A 14888-nucleotide genomic window follows, 5' to 3' on the forward strand; every position below is an offset into this window, starting at 1 on the left:
TCTTCACTCAATATAAGAATAAAGAATGTCAATAATTGTTCTCTAAGAACAGATCAGGAAAGCTCTGTTAAACAATACTTTCTGCTATTGTAAGAAACTGAGAAACTTTAATAGACAAAATCAGCCAAAGCAGTGTAAAGGCAGTGATAGCTTTCCATTCATTTTTAGCAGAGAACTATTTTGAATCGAGATGCAGTACTGTCCTGATGGTCTGCTCAACATTGTGGATGCAGCAAAGTAGTTTGGTTCCTTGAGGGTTAACACTGGACTAATAAAACCTTGGAAAAATAGAAAAATAAATCTGATGAAAAGTCTCCTGCATTGCGTTTTCTTTTGAGTTACCCACAGCATTGCTGATTACAGGTTGCAATGGCTCTATAAAAGCATTAACTCCTTTTCTTGCAGGTATTTAGAAGCAATAGAAACATCAGTTTCTTCACTTGAAGATAACTCTTCAGAGAGAATCCATTTCATTTCGACAACAAATTCGCACCTCCTGCCATTTTATAACCTGTGTCTGTGGAAAAATCATTTTGCCTTTAATGTTGCTAAGATGCATGAATGCATTATGATCCTTTCAAATAAACAGTTGCATTTATTTCAGTGCATAACACTTCCAGTCCATTCCTTGTTCAAAATCTATTCCTTCTACACAGAATATTGATAATAAATTTAAGCTGAGATCACTGACTATATATACATGGTGGGTGCTTTCCAAATACCACAACAGCAGAAGGACAATAGGGTCCTAAAAAAATCCAGCATTTTTAGATTAATAAGGACCTGAAAGTATCGAAAAATGCAAATGAGGAAAAGCAGCTAATTCCTCTGGCATGGATAATTGGAATTATACAAATATTTTTTGTTTTAGATGAAAAAACTGATTAAACCCTAAATGTGAAGCCATTGCCCACCCCATCTTTTTACCTGTACAATGTATCTTTTTATTAAAAACAATGTAACGCATGTTATAAACTTAGACTGGGCATATTTTCCCCCGTAAGTACCTCTTAAAGCTGTCATTTATTTGCTAAATGTCACATACTACATGGATTTCCTGAATGTTCTGATAATATTCCAAGTGTTCATAAATATAGGAGTCACATATCCTTTCATCAGGTTTTAACACATTTGGTGAACAAATTCTAATGTTCTACCAAAAAAAAAAAAAAAAAAAAAACATGAAGAGTTATAGAATCACATATTTAGAGAGACTTGGCTTTCATCCTGGACCACACTTACTCTCAGTCCTGCTCCAGCCTACTCCGACTTTGTCTTTAAGACTTAGCAGCTCTCTAACAGTTCCCAGGAGGGTTTTTCCCATAAGGACCTGTTTGACCCTTGCTGACCTTCACTCCTGAATTCTTGTCCCACTTCTCTTCTAGCTGGATACAAACCCAGCAAACTGCACCTACAAACCAGCAAAGCCTTCCCAGTGCTTTCCCAGGAGAGTGGGAAATGGCTAACAGCATGAAGTGGCCCAGGCACTTCACTTTCTAAAACAATTAAAGCAACATTTTCATGCTGCTTTCTGCTCCAGCTAGTTAGTTTGTGTGAGCAAACTCCCATTTACAGATGCATCCTCCTTTGCATGTGCAAACCTATGCCTGCACAGACACGTCAAGGTTTCTTTGTGGGTCCAGTTGTGCTCGCACGTACCAGGCACATGGTTTGTAATGTTTGCCTCTCCCCTTTTCTGCTGACAATAAGTACAGCTCACCTTAGACAAAAAAAAAAAAAACAACAACAAACAAACAAAAAAAAAACAAACAAAAATTGACTTTATGGAGTGCTCCAAGTAGCTAAGGAATTGACTGATACTGCAAGTATTGCCTTAGTCACTGTAACATCACTTCCATGATGCTACAGGACAGTTCAAAGACATTTATTGATTAGCATTAATGTAATTAAAGTGAAAACTTCTGTTCTTCAAAGATGGAAGAGTATTTGCTAATGCACTGTTCCATGGCTGTAAGCATGCAGTTGTTCTAGCAAAGAAACTGTCAAATTGCACAAAATAAAGGGTGTTAGGACCATACAAGTGTTACCTTATTAGGACTGGAATGCGTTACCTTTGTGCCATTCCCACTCTCATCTACAATCATTGCCCCTAGAATGGATTCATGTTGTGCCATTTTCTCCTCTGGCTATAACACAAATAAAGTTCTCAAATCCCCCTCCCCTCTTTGACTGGATGGTCATTCCTGCTCCCCCTTTTCTACAGTCTGGCAGCTTGAACAGTAAAATCGCCAGTGAATCAAAATACTCCTTTTTGTGAGGAAAACCTTTGTTCGCCACTTTCTCTGTTCAACTTCCATCTTTTGCCTTTTCCATGCCTTCCAAAGAGGTCCGGGGAGGGGAATCACCACCCAGTCCCCTTGAACTGACCCCAGCCTTTTATCCCGTTTTCTGCTGCAGTGGTCCCCACTCTCCATTAGGTGGCATTAGCTCAAATTCCCTCTTGGAGCAAAATGCTGCGAGGACTGTGCTCCTTACGAAAGTCCCTCCTGGAGGTGGCTGGACCACGTTTTCTTTCACTCCTGGTCTGAGGCCTGGATGTTGCCCATCCCCAGAGCTGTTACTTCTGTAGGTTTGCCAGCATTCTCCAGCAATAACATGTCTTGTGCATTTCTATACCATTTTTATGCATAAATGATGAAAATGATTCATTAACTCATTCCTAAATGACCCCTCAAACAGAAAAAGGGAATAACACAAATTCAGTAAAACAAGTTCTTTCTGTGTTGTTAGTTCTGTAAAAGACAGTGTTATACAGTATAAAGACTGAGGTATAATACTCCCTGCTTTCCTATGGGGAAAAAAAAACCAGTCTTCCTGCAAAATATGACCTAGGAGCTTCTCAAGATCCCTCAAGATAAGCTGATGCCCGAATAAGATGAAATGGGAATGCCAAGGTGAAGAAACAGAGGAGGACGCACTGGAAGAGGACAGCAGCCTGCTGCAGAACCTGGGGAAGCTGAAGCTCTAAATCAAGTTAAACAGAAACAGCTTTCAAATGTTTGTATCTCCTGTTTACTTTTCACACAGAAATTATTCTTTAGTTTCAAATGTCAGAATTCTTCAAATGCCCTTGAGCTTGCCTCGGGGTTGGGGGGCAGGGAAACACTAACATAAGGAAAAAAAAAAACAGTAGATCTCTTCCACTTCCCTTTAGAGTTATGGGAAGAACTAAACACAAGTCTAACAAGGGAAAAAACAGTTATGACAACAACAGATCTGTGCTGTCCTTTGCTCTAAACATGTACTATATTTACCATCTCCTCTTCCTGCAGTTTCATCCAAGTCTTTTCTTTGCAAGTCAGAATCTTCTATTTCTTTAGGGGCAGAGGACACCCAAAGTATGTCAGCTTTATAGCTTCAGGCACAGCATGCTCCTGCTGATATTCCTGTACCTCAAGCATGGTAGAAGTCTTCCTCCAGAAAAACCTCTTTCAAATGCTACATTTACACTGAAGATATTTTAAACCATCTCAACTTTGACCTAGCAGCTATGGGACTGAAGTTTCCGATACTGTAAAATTCATTTTCCAAAGAGATTCCATTTATGAAAGCAATCTGCCTGTACCTCCCTCAGTCTCTTAAACTTGTCCCCCCAGCTCAGCTCCCCTGCAATTTTAGGATCTATCAGCCAATGTCAGTTAGAAAGGAGGAGAAGTCTTAAAGATGCTCCCTCCTCACATGTAGGAGAAGGGCTTTAAACAGGATGAACTGATCACATCATTTGGGTTTGTGCACTTCCCAAGAAATGGGATGAAAGCAAGCCAGAAGTTTCCATAGGGAAGAAGCAAACGCAAAGGATGGGACAGCCCAGAGAACAAGAGGCAGGGAATGACAGGAGGCAAAGGCCATTGTTTCTGGCAGCAATACTGTCTTGTTTCATGAGACTCCAGCATAAATAAGGCTGATACACCTCAGCCTGGCAGGCTGTGCTTTGCAGGATTCACTTTCATTAACTTTCACAGTGTTTCCCTCAATGCAAAAAGCAGCATTTCTGATGGGCATGATGGTTCATGCTCTCAAGACGGTGAGCACTGCTGCTGTTATCTCAGCAGTATCAGTGCAGCTGCTGAGATTAGGCCTGTGGCAGGGGACTCATGCCCTCCTACCCCATGGAGACATGCATCTGCCGCCTTCCTTACCTATACTGACACTACATGCGATAAAGAAGCTCTCCAAGTACCAAGGTGATGATCTCAGTCTTGCTCCCAAATATTTACGGAAGTGTCAAGTCCTGAATCAAGGTGTTTGAAAGATTCAGTGCTTGTTTTGTAAAAGGTCTTTTATTAAGTGTGGTATTCTTTCTTCTCATGCTCACCTATAATGGCAGCTGGCCTGCAAAGTCCAAGCTGTTTACCTATAGCAGTTTCTAGCTTAAATTTATTCTGCAAGTTAGCTCTGAAGATAAAAAGTTCTGCCCATTTTATCACAAAACTGGAGATGGCCTTGAAAGGCAATGCATTGCTGAGGCAGCCTAGTGCAGGTGGACTTGCATTTGGAACCCCAATGAACTTTTACCTTTGCCTGAAAAAAACCCTAAAGCTTGAGAGCTACTTTCTGTGCATGCAATCACTTACATTTAATAGCAATTGGGAAAGAGAAAAAAATGCTGACAACTTTACTGCAATTTGACAAGTTTTGCTGAAAACCTCGTGAGCTGAACTGCTGCAATCTATTAAACTGTACATTGCCTAAGCCCACTCTGTCTTGCATTAATTACAAAAGACAAATCAGATCTTGAAAAATCTTAATGGCAGCATTATTTTAACATAATGATTTTAAAGCTGAAATCCTTTGGCTGTGGAAAATTGGCAGACACCTGATTAAAAAAATAAAGTTAAAAAAGGATCTCTGATGGCTATTCATTAACTCATTAAAATCCGTCGTTTCATTTGGCTGAATAATAAACAAAAAAAATGCAGTCTCAAAACAAAATTATGGGAGCAGGTGAAAATGGCAACAGCAAGATGAAAATTGATGCTGTTGGCATCAAGTAGCAATTCTTTCTGCTGCTATCCCATCTCTCCTCGGAGTTGTTCCAGTTTTTACACAAGTTTTTACACTAAACTGTCCTGTATTCAGCTGAGTCATTCACTTGTCTAAAGACTGCGCTGTCTTTGCTCTTACTAGTTTAATTCAAGGCAGCAAAGGAGCCCTGTCTATACACTCCAGAATATAGAATATGCATTAAAAGCCAGGACTGGTCTGTCAGGGGAGCTGAAACAAAAAGCAATGTATCCTTCCTTATGGTACCCAAACTGAGGGAGGAGTGGAGGGGGAGGTGATGTCTACTTGATTTTCTGCAGCAACACTGAGACTCTGAGGCCATGACTACTCTGACAACCATTCTAGAAGAATAGGATGATGGTGGTAGGTTAGTTATAACCTAAACTTACTGCATAAAAAAATAGAATATCAAAATTTTGTTCAAGTGCACTACACGTCTTATGCCAAGTATGCTCCTTGGCTCAATGTTATTTTTATCTTCTGCATGTATGGCTGACCATACTCTGGCCTAAACTCCATACCATTTTGAAAAGACTAGTAGCACTTGTGGTATAAAACCAGCTTGAATTTTCTCTGTTGACGTCTACTTCTACAGAAGAAAAGGGAATGTCCATGTGGTCAAGTCCATGCATCTGTGGCCAGGGTCTGAGGACTGTGTGATTGCAAGCGTAGTTCTTCTGTATGTAGTGCTACATAGTTCTGAACTAAAACTCACCTGCTATCATGAGAGTTGGATTATTTAGAGTAAGATGACTATGTCGTGCAAGATATTTCTCTGACGCTCCGGCTTTTGGAGTCTGAAATTGTGTTTTACGTACCAACTATAACCACGTGTGTATTATGGGAATAAAACGGAAAAGCAAATGGATTGTCTGGGTCAATCTTAACTTCAGGTCTCCAGTATTTTCACTTCTTTGGTTAACCTTCATCCTGCCCCGGGGTTTCATGCCCCTCAGGACCGGGGCTCTGCTGCCAGTAGCGCAGAGACAGACCCGAGGCTGAGGCTTGTGCCCCCGGGCAGCGCCCCACCTCCTCCCGCCGCCCCGCCACCAAATACATACATAAATAACAGGTCTGACACAGGAAAAACCAAACAAACATACCCAACACCCAACCCAGAACCGCCGTTGTTGGTATTTTTCACCGCCCCTTCGCATAATTAATATATTCGCGTTTCCTCCCATTCTCCCAATGGGCTGCCAGCTGCAGAGGTCCTGAATAGCGAGCTTAATTGGGCTTTGTCATGCAGAGTATTCCCACTTTCTATAGCAGGTTACAAAGGGCCCTTGGCAGACGTGGCGGGCTTCCCCTGCGGCGGGCCCTGCCCGGCTGCGCCCATCACCTCTCCGCACGCCGCTCAGGTACAGCCGACGCCACCCGTGTCCGGTGCAGGGTCACCCCCAGCCCGTCGCTCCCCGGAGCTGCCTGGTACGGGATAGCGGCTCCTGTCCCGCTGCATCCCGCGCTGCTCCCGCGGGACACTCTGCTCTCCCTCGGCCCTTTCCCCGCTGCGAACACGGCAAAAGTCTGAGCCAGAGTTTATGTCCGACACGAGATATTGGTTTATTAAAACTCAGACCTTATGAGCAAATGTTCCCGGGTCACAGCAAATCGGGGTGACTAGGATTAATTGGCAAACCCCGGGCTCACAAGAGATTCCCCATTATAGGCTAATCATGCATTCTCTATATGATATAAATAGCGTAGAGTGGGGGGTGTGGATATCCACTGCGAATTGCAACTAATTATAATTTGGATACCGAGCTGCTCCTTCTGCCTGTTGATCGGCACTGCTGCCTTCAGACTATCTTTTTCCCCCAGCCCTCCTTGTTTCTTGTTTTGACAGTTTAAATCCAGGTCTAGGTGACATAGAAAGCTAATAAAATTCTCATTTCTTTGTTAATCTGATTTCAAAGTAGTATAGGTTTTTACCCTCGCACCTGCGTGGCAGGGTGTAATTCCATTAACAATAACAATAATAAAAAAAAAATCAACATATTCATTGCATGTCTTTTCCCTGATGATATATTGTGAGCAGTGTGAGTTGAAAAAGAGCCATTTATTCTCACCGTGAATGAGTCTGCCTGGAACTGAAGACTTCACCTGCCTCCTCAGTCAATTAGGAATGTATCGAAAATTCTACCAGAAAACGAGTTAAATTAACCGTTAGCTAATTTCCTTGTGTCCCTCCTACATAATCCTCCCTTTTCAGCTTGCCCCAGAAATTACCACATGTTGCAAGGTTCAAATAGTGCCTAATGAAACAGTGACTAAATGGTCTGCTCAAACCCACAGTGAAGCCCTTTCGCTGTGCCTGCAAAGCCTTGCGGGGGGGGGAAGGGCTGCAGCTTTCTGGGGTTCCCATCTTAAAAAAATAAAATAATTTTTAAGAGAAAAATGTATAAATCCTCGGGGTTTGATATCAAAGTCTCACGGGCGGGGCTGCGCCTTCCCTCCCTCCCCCTGCACCAGCGTCGGGCTGCGGCACCCCGGCTGCCCCGGGCAGACGAAAGGTGTCCCGGAGGGAAGGGAAGTACCGGGGACGGGGGGGACACCACGCAGAACCCGGGAGAGGCTGCGCTTGCACGCGGGGTGAGGACAAACGTGGGCTTCCTGGAGGATTAAACAGCTTTACTTTCAACACCCCGTGTCGGTGGTTCCTTCGAGGGTGTAGAAAGCGATTTTGGAAGGACCGGCGCTGTGTTGCCGGGCGCTGCCGGGAGGCAGCGTTTTCCCCCGGCATTTCCACATCTCACCGCCGCTTTCTTTACAGTCCCTAGGAGGCGGAGCGTTTTCTCTCTTTTGTCAGTGCTTCCGCGTAAATTGTAAACCTTGATTCCCCCGAGGTCCCTTAGTTTGAGGGCAGAAAGTAAAAACAGCCCCGATCGGTAATCTACTTTGCAAAATCCGCCCGGGGAGGAGCTCGTCCCCGCAGTTAGGAGTTCCTGTCCAAAGCGGCTTCACTGAAGTGTCATCCACTGAAACTCGGTGAATTCCGCAAAGAGAGTAGAGTCACTTATTTGAAACGGTGAGGCTAATACAAAGTCATCAAAGCACTATGGTTCTTGTCTTTAAGTGACAACCCTCTTTATTGAACCGCTTGAAATACGCCTCCTGCTTTTCAATGTCTCTCTATCCATCTTTGTCTGCTCTTCAGAAAAGTGGACAATATACAGCAAAGCCTGGCGAGCTCCCCACGCTCTGGCCTGGGCAGTGCCAACGTTAGCCTTGAAATTGTCACTCCTTCATTAATCTGAAACTCGTTATTTTTCCAGGGCACACACAGCACACGCTTCTGATCGCTTTGGGTTCGCTCCCAAAGGCTCAGGGCCCGCCGGAGGCGCGGGATGGGGCCGGGCAGAGGGAGGAGCGGAGGGGCCGGCTGAAAGGCGCGGAGAGGGACGCGGAGACATGCCGAGCTCCCCAGCAGCTGCCCTGAGCTGCCCCACCTTTCTCCCAGCGAAACCCCGGAGGTGCGCAAAGGTTCGGCCTTAAAAGCAGCCGAGGATAATAATTATTAATAATAATAGTAGCAATAATAATTTGGGGCCGGGCTTGTTTCACCTGCAGGCCTCTGCCCAGGAACGGAGCGCTGCGCCCCCCGGGCTGGTGGCAGGATGCACCCGGGGAGGCGGCAACTGTGCTCTCTCCATTCTGGCTGCCTTATCCCAGTGGGTAGGAGTGGGCCTGATCCCTCCGGCCGTGGCCTCGTCCCGCGCTGAGCCATCGGCTGAACTGTGTAAGGGGGAGGAAGGAGCCCTAGGCAGCAGTCGAGCCGAAGGGAAACGCTGGGCAAGGTCCGGGACGGGTCGGGCCAGCGGGGAGGCGGGGGTAGGAAATTAGGACAAATTAGAGATGAATGAGGGGGAATTACATTGTCCCCTCTCTTTCTCAGCTCCAAACCCGGAGCTACTGAGGAAGGAGGATTTCCCTCAGTCCCCTGGCCTCTATCTGCGGGTCCTTGCGCCGGGAGCCCACCCGCCATGAGCTCTCGTGCTGTCTGTTTCGGCCGGGACCGCTAAGCAACCCCCGTCTGGCTGTCCCCGAGGCACGGGTGCGGGACATGTCTCTGCACGGTGCCCCCGGCCACACCGCGGGTGGAAGCAGAGAGCTGTCACCAAGGGCTGTGCTTCCCGAAGTCCGGGACGGAGGTGCGAGCCGCTGGTGATGGGCGTTGCGTTAAGAGCTCCGATAGCAGGGAAAGGTTTCAACAACGCCCGGGCGGGGAGGGCTCTAGGGCAGGTCTGGAGAGAGCAGCCGGGCGATCAAGTCTGATCCAAGCACGGTAGCAGGGTTGTCGCAACCGGAGAGGTGTATCTCATCTCTGCCGTGCAGATCGGGGTCAGGGAGACTCTTCAAGACGGAAGCAAATAAATATCGGGGGGGGGGGGGGAGGGGGAGGGGGCACTTCGTTGGGCGAATGCTAGCGTTGTTCATTGGAGGCCCGAAAGGTTACAGAAGGTCGGTAGCGGGGTCACTCACACAGCCGTAACTCTCATCCCTCGTGCAAACGCAAGGACTTCAGTTGCTCGACTTTCCTTCCCTCCGCTGCTTCCCGGCTGCGGGAGGGGGGGGGGGGAACTGCCGGGCCTCGCCTGTGCGACCCTCCCGGACCTGAAAGCCACCCGGGACACGCACAGGAACCACCACTCGGGGAGCAGGCAGCTCCTCCGCCGCCGAGTTCCGTCAAGCAGAGAGATGGCAGCAAACCGGAACGGGCTGCTTCCTCTTTCTCTAACTGCCCGGAGCGGGACATGTCCGAAATAAGTGCAGTAACCTCATCTGGAGTACGCGCGTGCTAAGAATAGGAATAAGGTTGGGAAGTTGCATGGAGCCTCATGCTGTAAGTGCAAACCTCTCTGAGGCTTCACTCTCGACCTCTCAAGAGAAGCGAATTTATTGCTCCCACGGGAGCGATAAAGACAAATGCAGTCATGTTTCCCAGCTCTCAGACGTCGTCGTGACAAGTACCAAAGAAAAATAAAAGGGCAACTACTTATTAGCTGCAGTTGCAACAAATGAGACTCGAGATCACACTGGAGAAAAAGCTGGGTGCAGATGCTGGGTGCTGTCCCATGTCCCCCCAGGCCCTTCAGCCTCCTCTAAAGCTTCTGTTCCCAGCCCTGTTGCTGACCATACCCTCTGCCTCAAGGCCTGCCTCCATGACATCACCTCGTTCCCCTCTCGGTATCCTATTCCTGCAGGCTGTTGGGCAAAAGACGTCCCTCTGCCCCCCCAGATATGGGTTATTTGATTTCTGCCAGACGGGATGGTGGGATGGTGGGACCTAAGGTCTCTCCAGGGTGTCTCCCCCTCAGCTCGCTGTTGAGATCTGCAGAACTGTTAGGAAAACACTATTTTGGAGACCCTCACATAGCTATCATGTCAACTCGCTGGTTGGTATCAACCCGTTTAAGAGCTAGGAGGGAATGAAGGCAAGTGGCAGACAGGTAAGCGAGTGACAGCATAATCTTTATTTTCTTAGAAAACTAAAGAGAAGATGAATATTAAATAGGGAGCTGCACACTGCCTATCTTGGGCACCGAATGAGCTGGTGGAAAAACCTGCACTTCACACTTTGTGGGAGAAAATAAAGATTAGAAAGAAGAAGCAAAACAAACCTGATGCATTATAATGTCATTTTAACTAAATTTCTAAATGTTGACTGCTGGACTTTGAAATCCTACAATACTTTTACTGCAAGTTAGGGTACATACAACTTCCAGCAGTGCTCCCATCACACTGGCTTGGGTTCCCCGGTGCTAGGTTCAGGCTAAGCTGGTTGTACTGGTCTTCTGAGATGTATTAGGTCAAACTGTTGCACCATTCCCCTTTTCCAAAATTTTTAACATGAAACATTTACTTTGAGATAAAAAGAAATCTGGTGATGACAGCAGCTGTCTTGACGGTATAGCTTATATGTGATGACATTTCTCCCCCAGCAAAGCAATGCCTTCCCAGACTGCTGCAGGTCTATTGATTCCCACATGTTACAGGATGGGGATGATCTGCCAAGAGGGTGACAGGGTCTTTTCCTCCTAGATATTCTAGGTTGTAAAAGACCAGGTGGTATGTAGAAGCAAGCTAGACACAGTGAAATGAAGCAGAGGAACAGCAGTTTCTGGAGCTCACTTCAGCAGATTTTAGGGTAAGAAGAGGCAGCCCCCTCAGCCAGGTCCTCCATAAGGTCCCTTGGGAGGTGGCCATGAGGACCACAAGCCTTTGGCCCTCGGGTCTCCCCAGCCTGGCAAGTAAGGGGACTGCTACTTTGGTAAGCAGCTGCACTGTGGGTGCGCTGGGCTCCCTCTGCCACAGGCCCTTGCAGCTGGTCCGGGCTGTAGGACAATGCCCACACCAGGCCCTTTTCATCCCATCCCAGAGCTGCCTATGCATGAAACCTCTCCTCCAAGATGAGCAAGCAGCGAGGGTGCCACTGTGCTAGGGCTTCATCTCTCTCCCCCTCTCCAGCAATCAGGCTGCTTGGGTTATTCACACTGCAGAAATCCCAAGTGGGTCTATTACTTGTTTTCTGATTAGAAGCAGATCACGAAAGTGAAATTGGAGAGATGAGTTCCGAGGTTATTGATCAAAGATGAGAAATTCAGGGAATTATATATTGAAAAGTCTTGCAACAGTTTTGGGGGCTGAAGTCAAAAGTGTAGATTGGGTTAGTGGGAGATCCACCCAGGAAAAGGTGTGAGTGAGAAATAACACAGTGTGCAAAAGGCGCATGTGATCTGCTCATGTGCTCTTCTGCCCGGACTGCCGCAACTAGCGAAAAAGTTACAGAGGCCCATTTGGTACTCACCAGCTCCAGTTTCACCGCACTCTGCACCAGCCCCCTGCAAGGAGCTCGGCATGGACAGCCCAAGGCAGAGGCAGAATGGATGGGGCCCGTGGCCGGGCACTGTCCAGCACAGGCTGCAGAGTCCTTCAGAGCCCTTCAGCCTGGCTTGGCCTGACCCCACGAGCAGGCTTGATCTGCTCACTGGGCCTGGCCAAGGCGCCTAAATCAAATCAACACCGAGAAGACTGGATAAGGTCCCGCCGCCTGAGGGGATTAATAAATAAATAAACCCAGATTTCTGATTAACGTCACCCCAGATAACATAAGCGGAGTTTCAGCCTGGCGAAGGGCTGGTGTGTGCAGCAGCCCCTGGATGGGAAAGACTAGGGTAGTACTAGCAGGGGCAACCGCGCCGGGCAGCAGAGCGGGGGGGTCCCGGGGCGCAACCCCTCGTCCCTCACCCGCTGCTGCCAGCGGCAGCCCTGGGTCAGGGGCAGCCGGTGTCGTCGGGCTAGCAGCCGGGGGAAAGCTGTCGGCAGGGCGAGGGCGGGCACTGGCTCCGGCTGGCAGCGAGCACAAAGCTGCAGGGCTCCGAAAAGCGGCTTCATTTGCATTCCGGAGCGGGGTCCCCGTCCCCCTTCCTCCCCACCCCGGCCGGCCCGAGTCACAGGGGAGCAGCAAACGTACTCAGGTTAGTAGCCGATGGCGTTTATTTCTAGTCTTTTCGGAGGTCTGACACATACACACTGGTGTTTTCACCGTACAAAGGACTGCGAAGAAACGCACCCTGCCCAGCCAGCCCACCTTCGCTGCTCAGATCAGGCTGGCACTTGGGGGGAGAGGGGGAGGAGAAAAGAAAAACCCAATTCTCGTCTGATCTCATTTATTTAAATAAATATAAATATAAATTTTATATAAAACTATTCACGAACAAACCGCCGTCCCAAACACAAACGACTGATCTTTACTTCTGTTTTCATTTTCGTTCAGAAGTCCGTCCAGGAGGTTCTCAGCCCTACAGGTTTTTGTTTGCTTTTCAGTTTTTTAACGTCTCGTCTTTCTGTTCCAAATACTTTATTTTTAACTGTTCTCCTTTAACTTGCCTGGGGCAGGCGGGGGGGAGGCACCCCGGGCCGTGCGAGTCCAGTGCCGAGGTACGTGTTAGGAAGAGCAGGTGCCCGCTCCTGGGGTTACTTAAATAACGTTTTAGTTGAACTCTCACGACTAAACCATTTACATTCAAAAAAATATATTTATATCTCTCTCTCTATGACTGCAAAGGGATGTAAAGGAGCCTCCCGGCTGTGACGGCCAGCCCGCTCCCGGGCGGCGGGCTGCTGTCACTGGTCCGGGGGCTCCAGGTGAGCCGCGGTGCCTCCGCCTGCTCCTGGCTGGGACCCGGCAACGGGAGCAGAGCTCCGGGCCGGGCTCATAACGGGGAGATCTCTTTATCCTCGGTTGCCGATGAGGGGGACAGAGATTCTTCGTCTTCAGACCTGGGGTAATGCCCCTGGCTGGTGCTGCACTTGCAGCCCCCGTGCGAGTTTCGCTGGGTACCTTTGCCTTCTTTCTTGTGCTTCACCCTCCGGTTTTGGAACCAGATTTTCACTTGCTTCTCTGATAGGTTCAGGTAGGTGGCTATCTCGATCCTCCGCAGCCGGGACAGGTACATGTTGGAGGAGAATTCCCTCTCCAGCTCCAAGAGCTGGGTGCTGGTGAAAGCTGTCCTCATCCTTTTTCCATTTTGAATTTGGCTGGAATCGGATGCTCCTGCATGGGAGAAAAGCACGAACTTCAGTGAGATGGGGGAAAGGAGGGGAAAAAGAAGACAGAAAAGACATGGTCCCGCAGCTTTCCGCCCCGGGGCAGCCGTTCTCCCCGGGGGAATCCCTTCTCCCGCTGCCCTCCCCTCCCCGGCGGCCGCAGGACTCCTACCCATGCCGAGGCAGTGAAACCTCCGGGGGTCGCTGACGCTGTAGGCGGTGGCGGCGCAAGCAGGTGGGTGATGCGCCGGGTGCCCCAGGGAGGCGGCGGAGGGCCCGGAGGCGGCGGGCGGCGGGTGCTGCGACGGGTGGTGAGCGTGGCCGGGCCGCGGGCAACACTGGGCCTCGCTGGCGGCGGCGGCGGGGAACTGGCTCTTGATGAGTGGGACGGCCCCGGCGGCGGCGGCGGCAGCAGCGGGGCGGGAGGAGTGCAGGTGCGAGGTGACACAGAGAGGGCAGACGCAGAAAGCACCGCTCTTGCGGGACGGGCAGCCCGGGCCCGACACCGACATGACGAGGGGGGAAGGCATGCTGAGAGGGATGAAGAAGTCCTGGCTGTGGTGGTGCTCAGGCAGGGACGGAGCCGGCCTCGAGGAGTCTTTGATGATTAAGGAGTCGACATAGAAAGAGCGGGACATTTCGGAGGGCTGCCGCCGCAGCCGGGGAGGCTCTCTCCCGAAGCCGGGCTTTTCTTGCTTGGCCAAGTTGCCACTGAAGCCCTGGCGAGGCTAGAAGGTGCTTATGTTTGAGAGCTGAACAAAAGGGTCCCTGGAGAGGGCTGGTCTTAAAGTCCCCCCGCCTGGATCCCCTGTGCCGGGGTTTTATATCAACTATTTAAACACGTGATGGCTGAAAGCCTCGCAGATCTAAATCTCCCCGGCTTCCCAGGCCGGCAGAGAGGCTGCCGGGGGGGGGGGGGGGGGGGGGGGGGGGGGAGGGGGACAAGTCCGGGTGTGTGTGTGCAAAGTGTGCGTGCTCCCTCGCTGCCCGATGACTTGAGTCCCTCGCCTCCGCCCCGGATAAATTATAGGAGCAGGGAAGCCGGGGAGGAGGGGGGGCTGCCCGGCTTGCGCCGCGGCCCCGACACACGTCCTGCTTACTGGCACATCCCCTTGTCAACACACCCAGAGGGGAGGTTCTGCTCTGGGCTTTCCCCGCAGGGAGGGAAGGAGAGAGGGGAGCAGGTGATGTGCTGAAAAAAGCGCCTCAACGTCGCCCGCCCTCCCATCTCCCCTCGTAAACTGTCATCCAAAGAGCCGTGACTCCCGCGGACCAACACCTTTCCCCAGCCCGGTCTCCACCTTGCGCGCAGG

The 14888-nt window shown here is 49.5% G+C and overlaps 1 protein-coding gene across 1 annotated transcript; it reads right to left on the reverse strand.

Annotated features, from left to right (window-relative positions):
* Nucleotides 1–12257: 12257 nt before the first annotated feature.
* GSX2 (GS homeobox 2) lies at nt 12258–14464 on the reverse strand. The gene is made up of 2 exons (XM_062636303.1): nt 13748–14464; nt 12258–13582 (listed from the first exon to the last, which is right to left on the reverse strand). The coding sequence occupies exons 1-2, from the start codon at nt 14211–14213 to the stop codon at nt 13242–13244; spliced, it is 807 nt and encodes a 268-aa protein (XP_062492287.1). The 5' UTR covers nt 14214–14464; the 3' UTR covers nt 12258–13241.
* Nucleotides 14465–14888: the final 424 nt, after the last annotated feature.

Source organism: Pezoporus occidentalis, unplaced genomic scaffold (assembly GCF_034315485.1).
Source record: "Pezoporus occidentalis ecotype Australia unplaced genomic scaffold, CSIRO_AGI_Poc_V1 ctg1, whole genome shotgun sequence".
Taxonomy (NCBI): Eukaryota; Metazoa; Chordata; class Aves; order Psittaciformes; family Psittacidae; genus Pezoporus; species Pezoporus occidentalis.